General features: G+C 40.5%; 1 protein-coding gene across 12 annotated transcripts in view; it reads right to left on the minus strand.

Annotated features, from left to right (window-relative positions):
* The window catches only part of LOC129762255 (double-stranded RNA-specific editase Adar), a 125,758-nt gene that overhangs the window by 36,723 nt on the left and 75,747 nt on the right, over positions 1-13,288 (minus strand). For 7 of the 12 annotated variants that reach the window (XM_055760343.1, XM_055760341.1, XM_055760337.1 and 4 more), the window contains exons 3-8: positions 12,785-12,799; positions 12,402-12,595; positions 10,576-11,983; positions 1,149-1,190; positions 226-664; positions 29-140 (exon numbers count right to left, since the gene is read on the minus strand). In XM_055760343.1, coding sequence (XP_055616318.1) covers positions 29-140; positions 226-664; positions 1,149-1,190; positions 10,576-11,983; positions 12,402-12,595; positions 12,785-12,799 — 2,210 coding nt within the window. The remainder of the gene's footprint in view (positions 1-28; positions 141-225; positions 665-1,148; positions 1,191-10,575; positions 11,984-12,401; positions 12,596-12,784; positions 12,800-13,288) is intronic. The other 5 variants (XM_055760347.1, XM_055760346.1, XM_055760344.1 and 2 more) reach the window with 5 other exon arrangements.

Consider the following 13,288-nt stretch of genomic DNA (forward strand, 5'->3'; position numbering starts at 1 on the left):
CTGTTATCAAACGCGTGGAAAGACTTACCTTAGCAGTCCGAACGTCGTAGGCTTGCGTCATCACTATTCCTGCCAGCACCTTCCTCCTCGAATACACGTCGTTACCCTTCATCACTTCGTTGAACTTTTCGATGACTAACCTAAAAACAGATAACGGATCAGTCATTTCAGTCGATAGCCCTATTACAATCCCACAGCAGCAAAAAAATCAAAACCAACACTCACTTGCCAATCGAATCGGCGAACGTTTGGGGCAGCTCGACGTTCTTCGGATCGTAGCATCCGGTGGCGTCCCCATTAACGCCAAGACCGGACCCGGCGCCGCCCATGCCGCCGCCGCCACCGCTCGAGTTCGAATTCAGTGCCCCAAACTTGGCCTGCTGCAGCGGGCTGAACGAGATGTTGCACATCGAGGCGAGTGCCGCCTTGGCGGCCGCATTCTTCGCCATCTTCTTCGACGGTCCGGTTCCCTCGAACCGCTGGCTGTCCACGGTGACAACGACGGTAAACTTGGAGTGCTGCAGGCCCTCCGTCGAGACGCACTCGAAGTGGGCATCGGTGAACAGCTCGTGCAGCAACATCACCGGGCCCTTCTCGGGCTGGGGCTTCGGTGGCTGACCGGGGGACACGTTCCGCGAGGCGTTCGCTGCCGAAGCCTTGAGCTCTGTGGGGGCGAGGCAAGAGAAGGGAAGGGAACACCACCGCGGGAAAGGTGGTTTTTCGAATGTTGGCTTGATAATTGTTTTTTAATTGTAATGTTTTTTTGATAAATATTTGTTGATTTGGTGTTATAGGGGGTTCGTAGGGGGTGTGAAAAAGGGTTTATTTTTAGTCGAATGTCTAGAAAGGGTCTTAGGCAATGAAATGTGAACAGTTGTGGGCTAATGAGGACCTGATAATTACTAAAACAACATTATTTGTTTGTTTTTCTCAGACAACACGGACTGATATGGGGAGAAATTGAAAAATTCTTATGCTATAGAAAAGGTTATATTGTCACTCTTTTGGTAGGAATGGAAGGTGTATTACTAAATGTCAAACATAATTGGTTGAGTAGTAGAATTTAGTGTACCAATCCAGATTAGGGGTCATGCTTGAAGAATTACGTTGGATTTTCAACAAAATATATGGTACATTGGATACATTACGCTTCCCCGAAATGGTTGATTTGGAACACAATTGTTGTGTAACTTAGCAGAGGGAAAGAAAACGAAGTTTTGAATTAGCATCTTATGGAAGAGATTCTAGAAAATGAATTCTTCTGGAGAAGAAGGCTATCAGTTCACATATACGAAACGCACATAAGTTACAAACATTGAAATTCGGATATGATTCGCATGCACTAAGGTCTGCACCCGCAATACTCTGGACACGTTTAAATCATTCTAACTTTTGAAATATTTCACTCAAACTGGTTGTCTGTGGCTAAGGAGAGTATGGTTGATTGTGACATGACGGAAGTAGGAGATTTTACCAACATTCACAATTTACAGCGCTTCGAAAACATTTTTTTTGTACTTCAGTCTACTGGAAGTACATCGAAAAGTGACTGAAATATTATGCATGTCAATTGCGTAATGGACGGGGAGGTGAAGAAGATGCTAGAGAGCATCACGAACATCTCTGTTGCTGGGATCCATCCAAAATTCAGAGGTATGTTGCGCATTGCATTAAAACACAAGTTGACAGTAGAATAACGTATTCGAAAACTGCACTGCTTTGTTGGCCATTAAACAGTGTCTCATTACTCAAAATGGTACTTTTTCGCGAAATTAATGTGTACTGATTCAGATGATCGATATATAAAATTAAAGCCAATTAGCTATTCTCCTTTGAAAAATACTATACTCCCAAAAAATTGGATTTTATTCTTCGAAACTTGATTCAAATTTCGAATTGGCGAACGCAAACATTTTACCGCTGGTTTTGATAGTCACTTTTTTTGCAAATTCTTAGTATTATGAGTTATAGCAGCATCGATACCTGTAAATGATGTTCAAATGAAGCCTTTGCCACAAAAAATGCCAGGGTTTCTATTACTCAATCATTTATAACATTAAAGTTGAGTGAATTTACATTTAAAAATGAAGTGTTCGGAATTTGAGACAAAAAGGGAACACTTCCGTATAGAGCAATTCCAAATGAAATCGTCCTAAAAATGCAGATTTGAAAAACATGTATTTTTGATTCGAATTCTGTTTGGGTAGGAGGAAATATGAGTTTTCCACAGCAATTGGGATTTTTTGACTGTAACTTTTGAAAAGGGTGTATCGATTTTAGTAAGAGAAATCTTTGATAATTTATATCTCAAAAACTATGAGTCGACACTATGTCTAAGAAAGATTTTTAGCGTATTGGTGTTAAAATGTGAAAAAATATAAACTGAAAAAAATAGTACTCTTTTTTATTTACAAAATAAAACTTTAATTTGCAATATCTAAAATACAGGGCGGACTCGATTATATACAGTTTCGGATTTATATCCACTGTATATACTCCCAAAATTTTTTGCGCCTAAAAACCGCGTTAATTGGATAATCCGCGAAAAAAAGCCACATAATGTCACATAATGATAGATATCAAATGGGACTATCCTTACGTAAAATGGAAGTATAAAGTTGAGTGTTGCTCGCTTCTGAAATCCCGTAGTTTTTTCCTGCAATTTCGTTGGTTACTGGTAGCTATAGTTCGGTTTTCCTCCTGAATAAGGTCATCTGATTTTGCTAGAAGATTCCCTTGTGATTTGTACACTCTACTGCCGATACACGTGCAGTACCACTGTTGGACCGTCCAGAGCTAAATAGACAGGGAAAGACATTCACGAATTGCTGCCCGTGAAACCTCCGTCCCGTTGTACCGCCCGGTGAGCTCTCCGTTACTAAACACCTAAAATCCACGTAAGAATCGTGATAAGGTGCGGCACTAATTTCCTTCATAAGTGCTAAGTTCCGTTACAAGCACTAATAACCGTTATATGCTCTGAGGGACCATAAAAAAGAAATGTGAGCTGAGGGAGGGTTGTGATATTGTATATTGTTTTTTAAGCGGGTACCGCGTAAAAAATTCGCGTTAATTGGAAAATCCGCGTAATAAAAAACCTCGTACAAAAACCTGGATGTATTTGCAAAAAACTGACAGTCAAAACTAGTAGTAAAATATTTGTGTTAGCAGATTCCGTAAAAAACCATAACTCAAACATCGATACATGCACAACGTAAATAGAATACCAGGTATATTACTCCCTGCTTTTTTCATATAGTGATGAGCAAAGAAAAAAAAAATGGTTTCAATATATAGTTCCAATGTTTCCCAAATTAGCCTCCTTGTATTAGAGAGTATTCTATTTACGTTTATACATGCACAGTGTTTGCCAATTGATCCATTCACTGAAAAAATCGCTTTCGTTCGTTCAAATATGATCTTACAGAAATCATTTCCCCAAGCGGCATTCTTTTGTTGTTACGTGCTACAAATCACGACACAACAGAGAACGAGACAACTCTGCTTCGGTTCCCACTTCATGATACACCAGCACGCAAGCAAAACTGTCATGTACGCTTTCGGTGCAGAAAGTTTATTTTCTTCTTTGCCTCTAACATATACATATCGAACCTCTCCATGCATCATGAAACAGCAGGATCATATGGACTACGCAAAGTGAATGATTCCTAATCAACTAATGTAGCAGATCCTGATTCTTAAGTTTCAGAGAGTGCAAACTATATGATTATTTAGCTCGATAGAAGCTAAGGAAAGGATAGTCAGATTATATTATATAATCTTCATTTTTAACGATGCTATCCCTCGAAATATATATATATATATAAGTGGTGTGCGATGTTTGGTACAGTTCGGATATGCAATCAACAGTCTTCGTTCCTCTTTTGGTTTAATCATTTAGTGTAACACAAGTGATTATTGTCATTCATACAAGTATCTGAATGATCCACTCATATTTGGTTATATGTTCGTGAGAGGTTACTTAAATCCAAACACTGTACATGCATACATGATACATGAGAGAGAGAGAAACGAATTCAGTCTGAGGGGAGTCACTCACAATTTTCCGTGAATCCAGTTGAAGGTCAAGAATGGAATGAGCACGGATCTTCGTTAGAACAGTTAGCGACGAGAGAACCCGAAAGACTGTTGATTCATGTTCACGGAGAACTGCTGGAAGAAGCTAAAACTCATTTCCAATTGAATACGAAGACCGATGGCTTCATAGTCCCCTGACTATTCTCAGTTGAATATGATTTTGCCGAGCCCTGCAGGGGAGTCCGTAGGGGCTGAAGTGGAGGCCAAATCTTGAAATTTTGCAGGAATGCAGAATATTGATGTGTCGAACATCAGAACTTCATGCTTCACGGATGTTTTGACAGTTGTTGGGCGTCCAGATTATTGCGGATACAGGCCTTACTAAACACTTTGGTTGGATTGTGGAAGAATGCGACTAGATAGGTATGAGTTTGCACATAAACCCCTTCACAGTCAATATATAGAGTAGAGAAAAAGGTGTTCACAACTTGAACTTTCGCGGAAGTACCTATAAACACGGATAATGTTTCAAAGTTGGAATGTGTGAATGTAAGCAGCGGGATCCCTACCTAGAGCCTAGAAGCACAAAAAGGCTGCGAAAAGCGCAATTGTGGTTTTGTGTGGAAAGGGGGGGAAAATCAGGACACGATAGAGCGCTACTGGAATCTATTCGTACGTCTAGTAATTATTTACACAAAATATGACACACGGCTAACGGCACACAGAGAGCTCAATCAAGTGTGTTCAACTCTCTGACTTGATTGGACAGAAGAAGAAACAAACGTATCGACAGTCTACACAACACTACACACGGCGTATTTACAACTGCTGGACAATTTGGCCAATTCTTCCTCACAAAAAAGAATGGAAAGGAAGTCATTATCTGAAAATTTTGATTTACTCTCGCGAATTTATATGTGTGTGTGTTTGCACAGCTTTTGGATATACATATTCGTATGTGCAAACACAGCCGCGCCGTTTCAAAACTCATACAGTTTAAATATATTTGAAAAAATCAATGAAAATTTTGTTGCGTTTGTTCAGAATTTACTCAGACGAAACTATGAAGTAAACGAAACAAATTCAATCAATTAAAGCTAAGTAAGAAACTGGAAAGAAGAGAACACAAAGCTAAGCAAAAACATGAATCAAGGACATAAGAAACAAAAATAAATGAAAATTAATGATGATGGTGATGTGTGAATTTTTGGTATTGGTCAATTAGTCAACCTTCTCCCTTCACAAATTACAACTATTTGTACTCCGGATAACTTGCCCCTTTTACTCCTGCCAAAGTCATTTTCGATTGATATAATTTAGTCTATCAGGATGAAATGAAATCGCTATATTCTCTATGTACATACTGAAGTATCGATTCTTCAGCTTCTTTCATTTCTGCTGTCTTTTCCTTCCAATTTGGGAAACAGAAGCTGTCATCGACGATTGAAACTGCTCCAATAGGCCAATAGGCTATATTCATTATCACCGTCAAAGTGTTTCATCTCGCATGCGAAAAGAAGCTCGCAGCTATTCAATTGAAAGATTCAACCGGTCAAATCGTCCAAATGATAACCGTTATCCACAAAAATGGTATAGAAGCAGACACAAAAGGGGATGACATAGCAGTCACGCTTACCACTACTCCACACGCAACTGATTATTCGTGCTAGTCTACTGCATAACTTTTCACCTCACCGTTCTCCTTTGTTTCAGCGAGTTTCGACAAACAAAAAAGAAACAGTCATTTGAATATAAACTGCTCGAATAAATGACCTGTTTTTATTCGTTCTGAATTGAAAATTTCGCTTCAGTGTGAAGAATGAAACTAACCAACTCGAAGCGAAAGAAGCGTGCATGAAAGGAGGAAGTTTTTTTTTATTATTGAGTGTGAATAAGGTACAACTAGAAATGTGGTACCGTGTAAACCAGGGGTATATTGATCACGATTTTCAGGAAAAATTTAAATATTTCCGAAACTTCTTATATCATTTATACCCTATTATTTTTAATACATTATGGAAATTTTTGTTGAAAAATTTTAGTAAGCGTTAGTTTGGAAAACTTCCAGCGGAACATTTTAAAACATAGCTTTGGGTGAAGTTTATTAATATTTTTTTTCATTATTTTCCAGTGTAATATATACAAAAAACGTATATGAATTCACTGATTGAATCATTTGAATGGTAATTCAAGGGCTTGGGATACAACATTCTGATTCAATCCACCTAAAGATGTAGTCGTGCCTTTCTCATATCTCGATCTAAAGATTGCTAAAACTTGAATTGACCTGCTGACACCACCTTTTCAACTGTTTCGGATGGCTCGTTGAGATCAATTCTTGCACCTAACCGCTTATAGTAAGTTCGAGTTATTTCGAACGAAAATAAAACTCTTTATTTTGGTTTGAACAACACTCAAATATACACTCGACCAAAAAAAATAGAGGTACAAAGTGCGAAGTCCAAAATTTTAAGTGATTTTTGACATGCTGTAACTTCGTGAATCAACGCATATCAATGGAATGCACATCATTTTGAAGCTACAATATTCAGGTATTAGAATATCTTACGTAGGGGACGTGGGGGTAAAACGGACATGTTAAGAATTAAGTTCTTCTTATATCTTTGGAAACTCATGTTTCCCAAAACATTGATGCAGTTTCTTAAAATATACTGTCTCTCTACCTAATTGGTCAAATTTTTTTTCAAAAAAGTGTTTTTCAATGTTTTTTACTGAAATTAAAACAGACCGAAATATGCAATTTTTTTTTCGGTGCGAGTAAAATGGACATATAGTGGGGGTAATATGGACAGGTTTGTAACATATGAAGCGTAGAGATTTATCGATCGAGAGAGGAATAATTTTATTCAACCAAGGTCTGAACTCATCACGAATGTCCGTTGAATGATGAAAAAATCGAATTAATCCACCTAGAAGTGATATCGTGCTTCTCAACAGCAAATCATATTAACCTTATCAACCAGCTTTTATTTGGTTCCATGAACGTTCCTGTAGGACCACACAGAGATATTCCAGTTTGAATGAAAAATTACCCCTTCGTCTTTGATGATGAATAATTCAATAAATAACCATCGCACCGCAAACCGAAAGGCAATTTTGAAAACTCCAATAAAGTCTGCACAAGGATAATTTGTTATTTTGACGAAAAAAAATTTATTAAAATATTTAGCATCGCTTTAAAAAAAGTGCCAAAAACAGGATTTTTATAGTGCTTAACAAAATCCAAAATCTGCAAATATCGCAGTCACTTCTAATGTTTTGCAGGCAATTTTTTAGCCTAGTGTATTCCCTAAACATCTGTGAACGTTCCATATTGATACGTTTAGCCATTTTTTCTAGCCGATTTTTCAAAGTTTGGAGTAAATTAGAGGAGCATTGATTCGCAAATCGTACCAGTAGTACAAAATCATAAGCGCTCTCAGAACGGGTGTCTCGGTTAGGAACGTCGTTTCATCGGAGAGCTAAGGATCAGTAAAGTTCCTATACAAATTCCAAAACTGCCGCACATCGGTGACAAGTGACCAGTCTTCTAAAGCGCCTGGGATGTAATTACTGGACGAAAAAATTGGTAGGTAGCAATCGTACGTGATATTACCTCAAATGTTAGGATCAGTAACTCTTCCGCACCGATTCAAAAACAATCGCGTTTCGGTGGAGTGTGATTAGCATTCTGGAACACCACCTAAACACTCGATACAACTGCATTGGGTGAAAAATCTGGTAAATAGAGATCGTCATTGGGCAATCTGGTACAATTGATCTCTATGAAGAAGTTAGGGACAGTAAAAATTCCGCAAAACTTCAAAAATGCTCTCCATTTCCTCGGTAGTGAGTAACCAGCATAAGAGACGCAAAAAAACGCTTGGAATGCACTAATTGGATGGAAAATTTAATAGTAAGAGAACGTCGTATAACCGTACGAGACATTAACGAAAAGGATAGGATCAGTGAAGATTCCGCACCGATTACAAATCGATCGCGCGTCGGTGGAGAGTGATCAGCGTTCTGGAACGTCAACAAAAAGCACAGGATGCAATTACTGGGTGGAAAACATAGTAAATAGGGATAACTATTTTGCTTTGCGAGAAATTACCGTAGAGGTTAGGATTAATAACGATTCCACACTCATTACGAAGGTGCCCGCGCATCAGTGGAAAGTGACCAGCATTTCAGAACGCTCAAAACGCTCGGAATGCAGCTGCTGGGTGGAAAATCTGGTAGATAGAGATCGACGTAGAATCGCACGAAAAATTACCTAAGATGTTCGGATTTGTGAAGATTCTGCACAGATAAAAAAATATTTTGTTTTCGCTGTTTTTGAACACCAAAAACGATCGAAGTGCAGTTGCTGTTTGAAACTTTTGATAGATAGAGGTCATCGTATCACAGAAGAGGCTTGGATCAGTAAAGATTGCGCACCGATTCAAAAATGGTCACATACCGGTTGAAAGCGACATGCGTTCTGGGGCGCGAAAAGAACACACGGAATGCAACTACTCAGTGGAAAACCAGGTAACGTTTGCATTAAACAAAATGGACAGAAATTGCCGATTTTTCATGGGTTTACCTTCACACGCACTAACGAAACTATCCATGCAGCATCAATCATAGTAACCCATAGTCATAGTCAGCAGAAAAAATTTGACAGCTCTATCAGTCGAACTCTAACCGTGATGGCAATAACAGTGAAGCTACTCCGTTCAGGAGTGTGTGCGTTCAAAGAACGGCCCTTTCCGGGAGCTCCAAAGAATGCTGAAGAGGAAGATTGAGGGAAAAGTGGCTACATCGCTGCGTGCGCTTGGTTGAGAGATCGGTGCAACCGACCAAACAGTGAAAAAATACCTGGCGAACATGGACATACATGTCAGGAAGCGGAAGTCCCGTCCACTGGTCTCGGAGCTGCAGGCAATGACGCAACGGCAGCGGCTGAATAAGATAGTCAAGTCGATTTTCCCGGCGAATCGCGACGTGGCGGTGGCATTGGACGACGAGACCTAGCTCACCCTGGATGGCAACGACTGGCAGAGCACATCGTATTTTACTTCCTCCACGAAGGAAGTGAGCTCCGAAGTGAAGTTTATTTCACACATCAAGTTCCCCAAGAAGGTGCTGCTGTGGCTGACAATCAGCGAGAAGGGGACGTCAAAGCCGCTCTTCTTTAGCTCCGGACTGGCCGTGAACGGGGAAATTTATAGTACAAAGTGCCTGCCGGAAGTTGCGTCGTTCATCAAGAAACCATAAGACCGACGACGCGGTGTTCTGGCCGGATCTGGCGTCGGCCCACTACTCGAAGTCATCGTTAGAGAAGATTGAGCGGCTGAACATCGATGTGGTGTCCAAGTCGGCGAACCCGGCCAACGACCCCCAGCTGCATCCCATCGAGATTACTGGGCAAACCTGAGAAGGCATTGATAGATAAAATGAGGAAAGAACTCCAAAAACAAGCCTACACGCATGTTTTCGTCTGCCATGGTGAATGCTTCGGTTAGCTGGCGGAAGGCCGCTCGCAAGGACGGGTTTTTTTTTTTCAAGTAAGCTAATATAATTACCTTCCAAATTTATCAAACTCAATTATCTGTCGTAGTTTTCTTATCACCACCCGAAAAAAAGGCAATTTTTTTTAATGCAAACGATAGAGCGAGGTTGAAAACCGGCAGTACGGAAGGTTACCGCATTGGTTAGGATCAGTAAAGTTTCCGCAAAAATTACTATGTTAGTGCAGAGGCTGAGCTTTCTTGAACGACAAAAACGCTCAACATGCAGTTGTTGGTTGGAAATGGCTCTATTCAGGCACGACGTTTGGCCCTACGAAAGATTACCGAAGATTTTGTAATCAGTAAAGGTCACTCACAGCTTCTAATATGTTCCGTCAATGAAGAGGGTTGGTGGGTGGAAAATGTGGTAGATAAAACATCCTGGTTAGGCCGTACGAGATATTTCCCCAGAGATTAGGATCGGAAAAGATTAACAGACACGCTCCGTCGCCTCCGATTTAGACCAGTAAAAGGATCGGTTCGCTAAGTATGTGAGAGCTGGCAATTCTGGTTTTATGAAAGCATTGAAGTTTCATTTGGTTCTGTATGAATCGTCTTCCATGTATTGTTTGTTCGTGTAAACGTGTGAATGACAGATGACTGATGAGGAAACAATAGTAACAAACATAAAAAATAACGTCACTAAACAAAAACCAACCTCAAAAATTGGCCGCACCAATCGAATCATATTGGTTCTTTAAAGATTAAACAAAAAACAAAACAAAACAATGAACTACTACACGGATAGATACATATGGTATGCGCTAGGTATCAACACAGTGAGCGACGGCAAATAGAGAGTAATAGAGAAAGAGAGAGAGAAAGTTACAGAGACAGAGCGAGAGACAGACAATATCAGAACAGTGTTGTATGCTTTTTTTTGTTTTCGCTGTTTTGTTTGATATTTTTTTCATTTGCTTCGAGACAATGTACGCAAAAAACAGAACTAAAAAGTGGAATGAAATAAACAAAATATACTTGCTTTCTAATCGCTTCTTCCATGCTACATTCTTTTCATTGGTATTTTTAAATAGATCTAAACTTTGCTGAATTTTCGCAACCACTTGCCGATGGTCGTTATGCGCGGCGTTTGAGGCGATATTGATCGCTGCCGCCGCCGGCGCTGTCGAACTCGTCGTCGTAGTCGCCGCCGTCGCCGCAGAACCGCCGCTATTAGTCGGGTTGTTGTTACTGCTGTTGTTGTTGAGCGTGTTTCTGCTGTTTTTAATGTTGCTGTTTTTGTTGTTGTTGTTGTTGAGGCTAGTGGCAATGCTACTTTTTTGGCTAGAAGTGGTTGTAGCAGCAGCAGCAGCAGCAGCTAGAACTGGTGATTGTGGTAGTGGTGATAAGTGTTGTGTTAGTGGTTGTGGTGGTAGATGTGTGGGTATTGGTGTTAGTGTGGTTGTTGTTGTTGGTAGAGCATTAAATGATTCAGTATTAATATCATTATCCGTACGGGGTTTGCGATTACGATTGGTATTATTAGTAGTATTAGTAGTATAATTATTATTACTATTGGCAATATTACTGCTATGATTCGTGGTGATGGTTGTGTTGGAGGAGTTGGAGTTAGAGGCAACCGCTGCAATGGCCGCGGCGAAGGCATTCACGCTGCTACCGATCTTGCTATGGTGATTTGATTGCGCTAACGATTGCTGATGCTGCACCACCACCTGGTTGTGAGTGTGGTGTTGTGGTTTCTGTAGCTGTTGTTGCTGATGGTTTGTGTAATGGCTGTGATAGTACTGGTGTTGGTTGTGAACAGGGGGTTGGAACTTATTATAGTGTGCCTGGTGGAGTGTGTTAGTGGAGGGTCCAGGATTGGATAGAGGATAACCGGAAAACGTGTGGCTGCTGATGTGGTTATTGTTTTTGTTAAAACTAGTGTTACTGGTATAGCTATTATGACTAGCGGCTGTTTGGTGATTGTAACTCGTGATTGTGTTATTATGATTGCTGAAAATTGAATTTGGCTTGGACTGATAAGGGGAATTACTGTTGTTTGTTGAGTGCACATTGTTGTTGATGATGTTGTTGTTGGTATTATTATTGTTGTTGTTGTGGTTGGGACCATTATGTCGCTCCTTGGAATCCAAACTTCGTGGAATGTAAGCCTTCTCGGATGCCCCCTTACTGCCGGATTTGTTCGCTGTAATCATCGACGGGGATGTTACGATCGCTTCCGGCAGCGCCGGGGTATCCGACATAGGGAAAATACTGTTTTCGATCATCGGGTCGTCGCTGGTAAAATCCACATTCTGCAGTGGCTTTATCGGTGTCAGCGTCGCACCGTCTTTGAACTGGATGAAGCTACGCAGCGCTGCCGCAGCTGCCTCGATGCGGGCAAGCTTTTTGCTGCGACCATGTCCGATGAACTTTTGTCCGTCGACCTGGAAGGATTTGACAGTAATTGAAAAAAGGTTAATTCGTTGCTCACCGCTTAATGTCGAATCGATTTCGAAACAACCCGTAAAAATTTCTTCAAATTAGGATAATCACATCATTACGTGCTGACGCACACACAACCGCGACACAGTTTACGTTCACGAAAAACTGCCATTAGCTGCTCATCAGAAGGCGGATATAAATGATAATCAAGCGGAAATAGACCACGAGAATCAACCACACACACAGGATATCTCGTCCACCCTCGGTCTAGCGATTAAAGAAAAGAAAAAAGAGCCCAATTGCTTCCTCCGTTATCTTCCCCGATAGCCAATCAATCAGCAATGTGAAGACGGGGACTTCACCACCCGAACCCGCTAATGAAGTGGCATCGCACACAATGAGGCCAACACAAACACTTACCACGACGGACATGGTGAACAGGGGGGCGTGCACCGGCCCCGTCTGAGACTCCAGATTGTACACCAGGTTGCGCTTGAGTTCGTTCAGTACCGCGACGGTGTTCTTTGTCTGGGGAGCCTGCTCGGCCGATGGGTCACCGCCGGCCTTCAGCTGGGCCTGCTGCAGCTTGCGGCGCTTCCGAGCCGCGGGGCTTCCTACGAAACGAAACAAACGGAAACCAAGAACAACTTCTATTAAAATGTGGGTGACATATTAAAATGATGGCACACTACTACTGACCGACCATCAATCATTCTTAATAGTAACAATAATCTAAAACAAGCACAAACGACAAACAAAGGATGTTTTAATTTTTTCCGCTGCAATTTCGGAGAGAAACTCACCTGCCTGAAGATTGACTATTTTTAGGATCCGCATCAAAGTATATTTGTTTGTTTGTTTGTTTGTAGAAAGATAGAAACAGGGTAGAAAAAAGTCGATTATTTCTTAGCTTCGTTGATTAATAAAGTTCAGCTGTGTTGAGCCGGTGAAAAGGGAACGAACGGAGAAGGGTGTGTGAAAAGATTACAGTGTTGTTCAAAGTTATATGCCCACTCATTTTTGTTCCCAATATATTAAAATAATAGAAAAAACTACGTTGTATCGATAAACATGTTTTTGAAAACAATGTTCGTTTTCATCGAGTTGAGATTCATTGTATTATACCTGAAATGTTCGTACTTTCTGAAGTGGGCAGAAGATAAGTACACAGTATTAAAATGCTTTCGGAAATCAATGGATCTTGATTCAACTGAGAATCTACGGTCAAAACTAGATCAGTAGTAGATCGAACTAATGAACTTAAGTTTGACATTTTTTCTCTTCTGTATATTTTGTGTGCAATGTTT

Source organism: Toxorhynchites rutilus, chromosome 1 (assembly GCF_029784135.1).
Source record: "Toxorhynchites rutilus septentrionalis strain SRP chromosome 1, ASM2978413v1, whole genome shotgun sequence".
In the NCBI taxonomy this organism is placed as follows: Eukaryota; Metazoa; Arthropoda; class Insecta; order Diptera; family Culicidae; genus Toxorhynchites; species Toxorhynchites rutilus.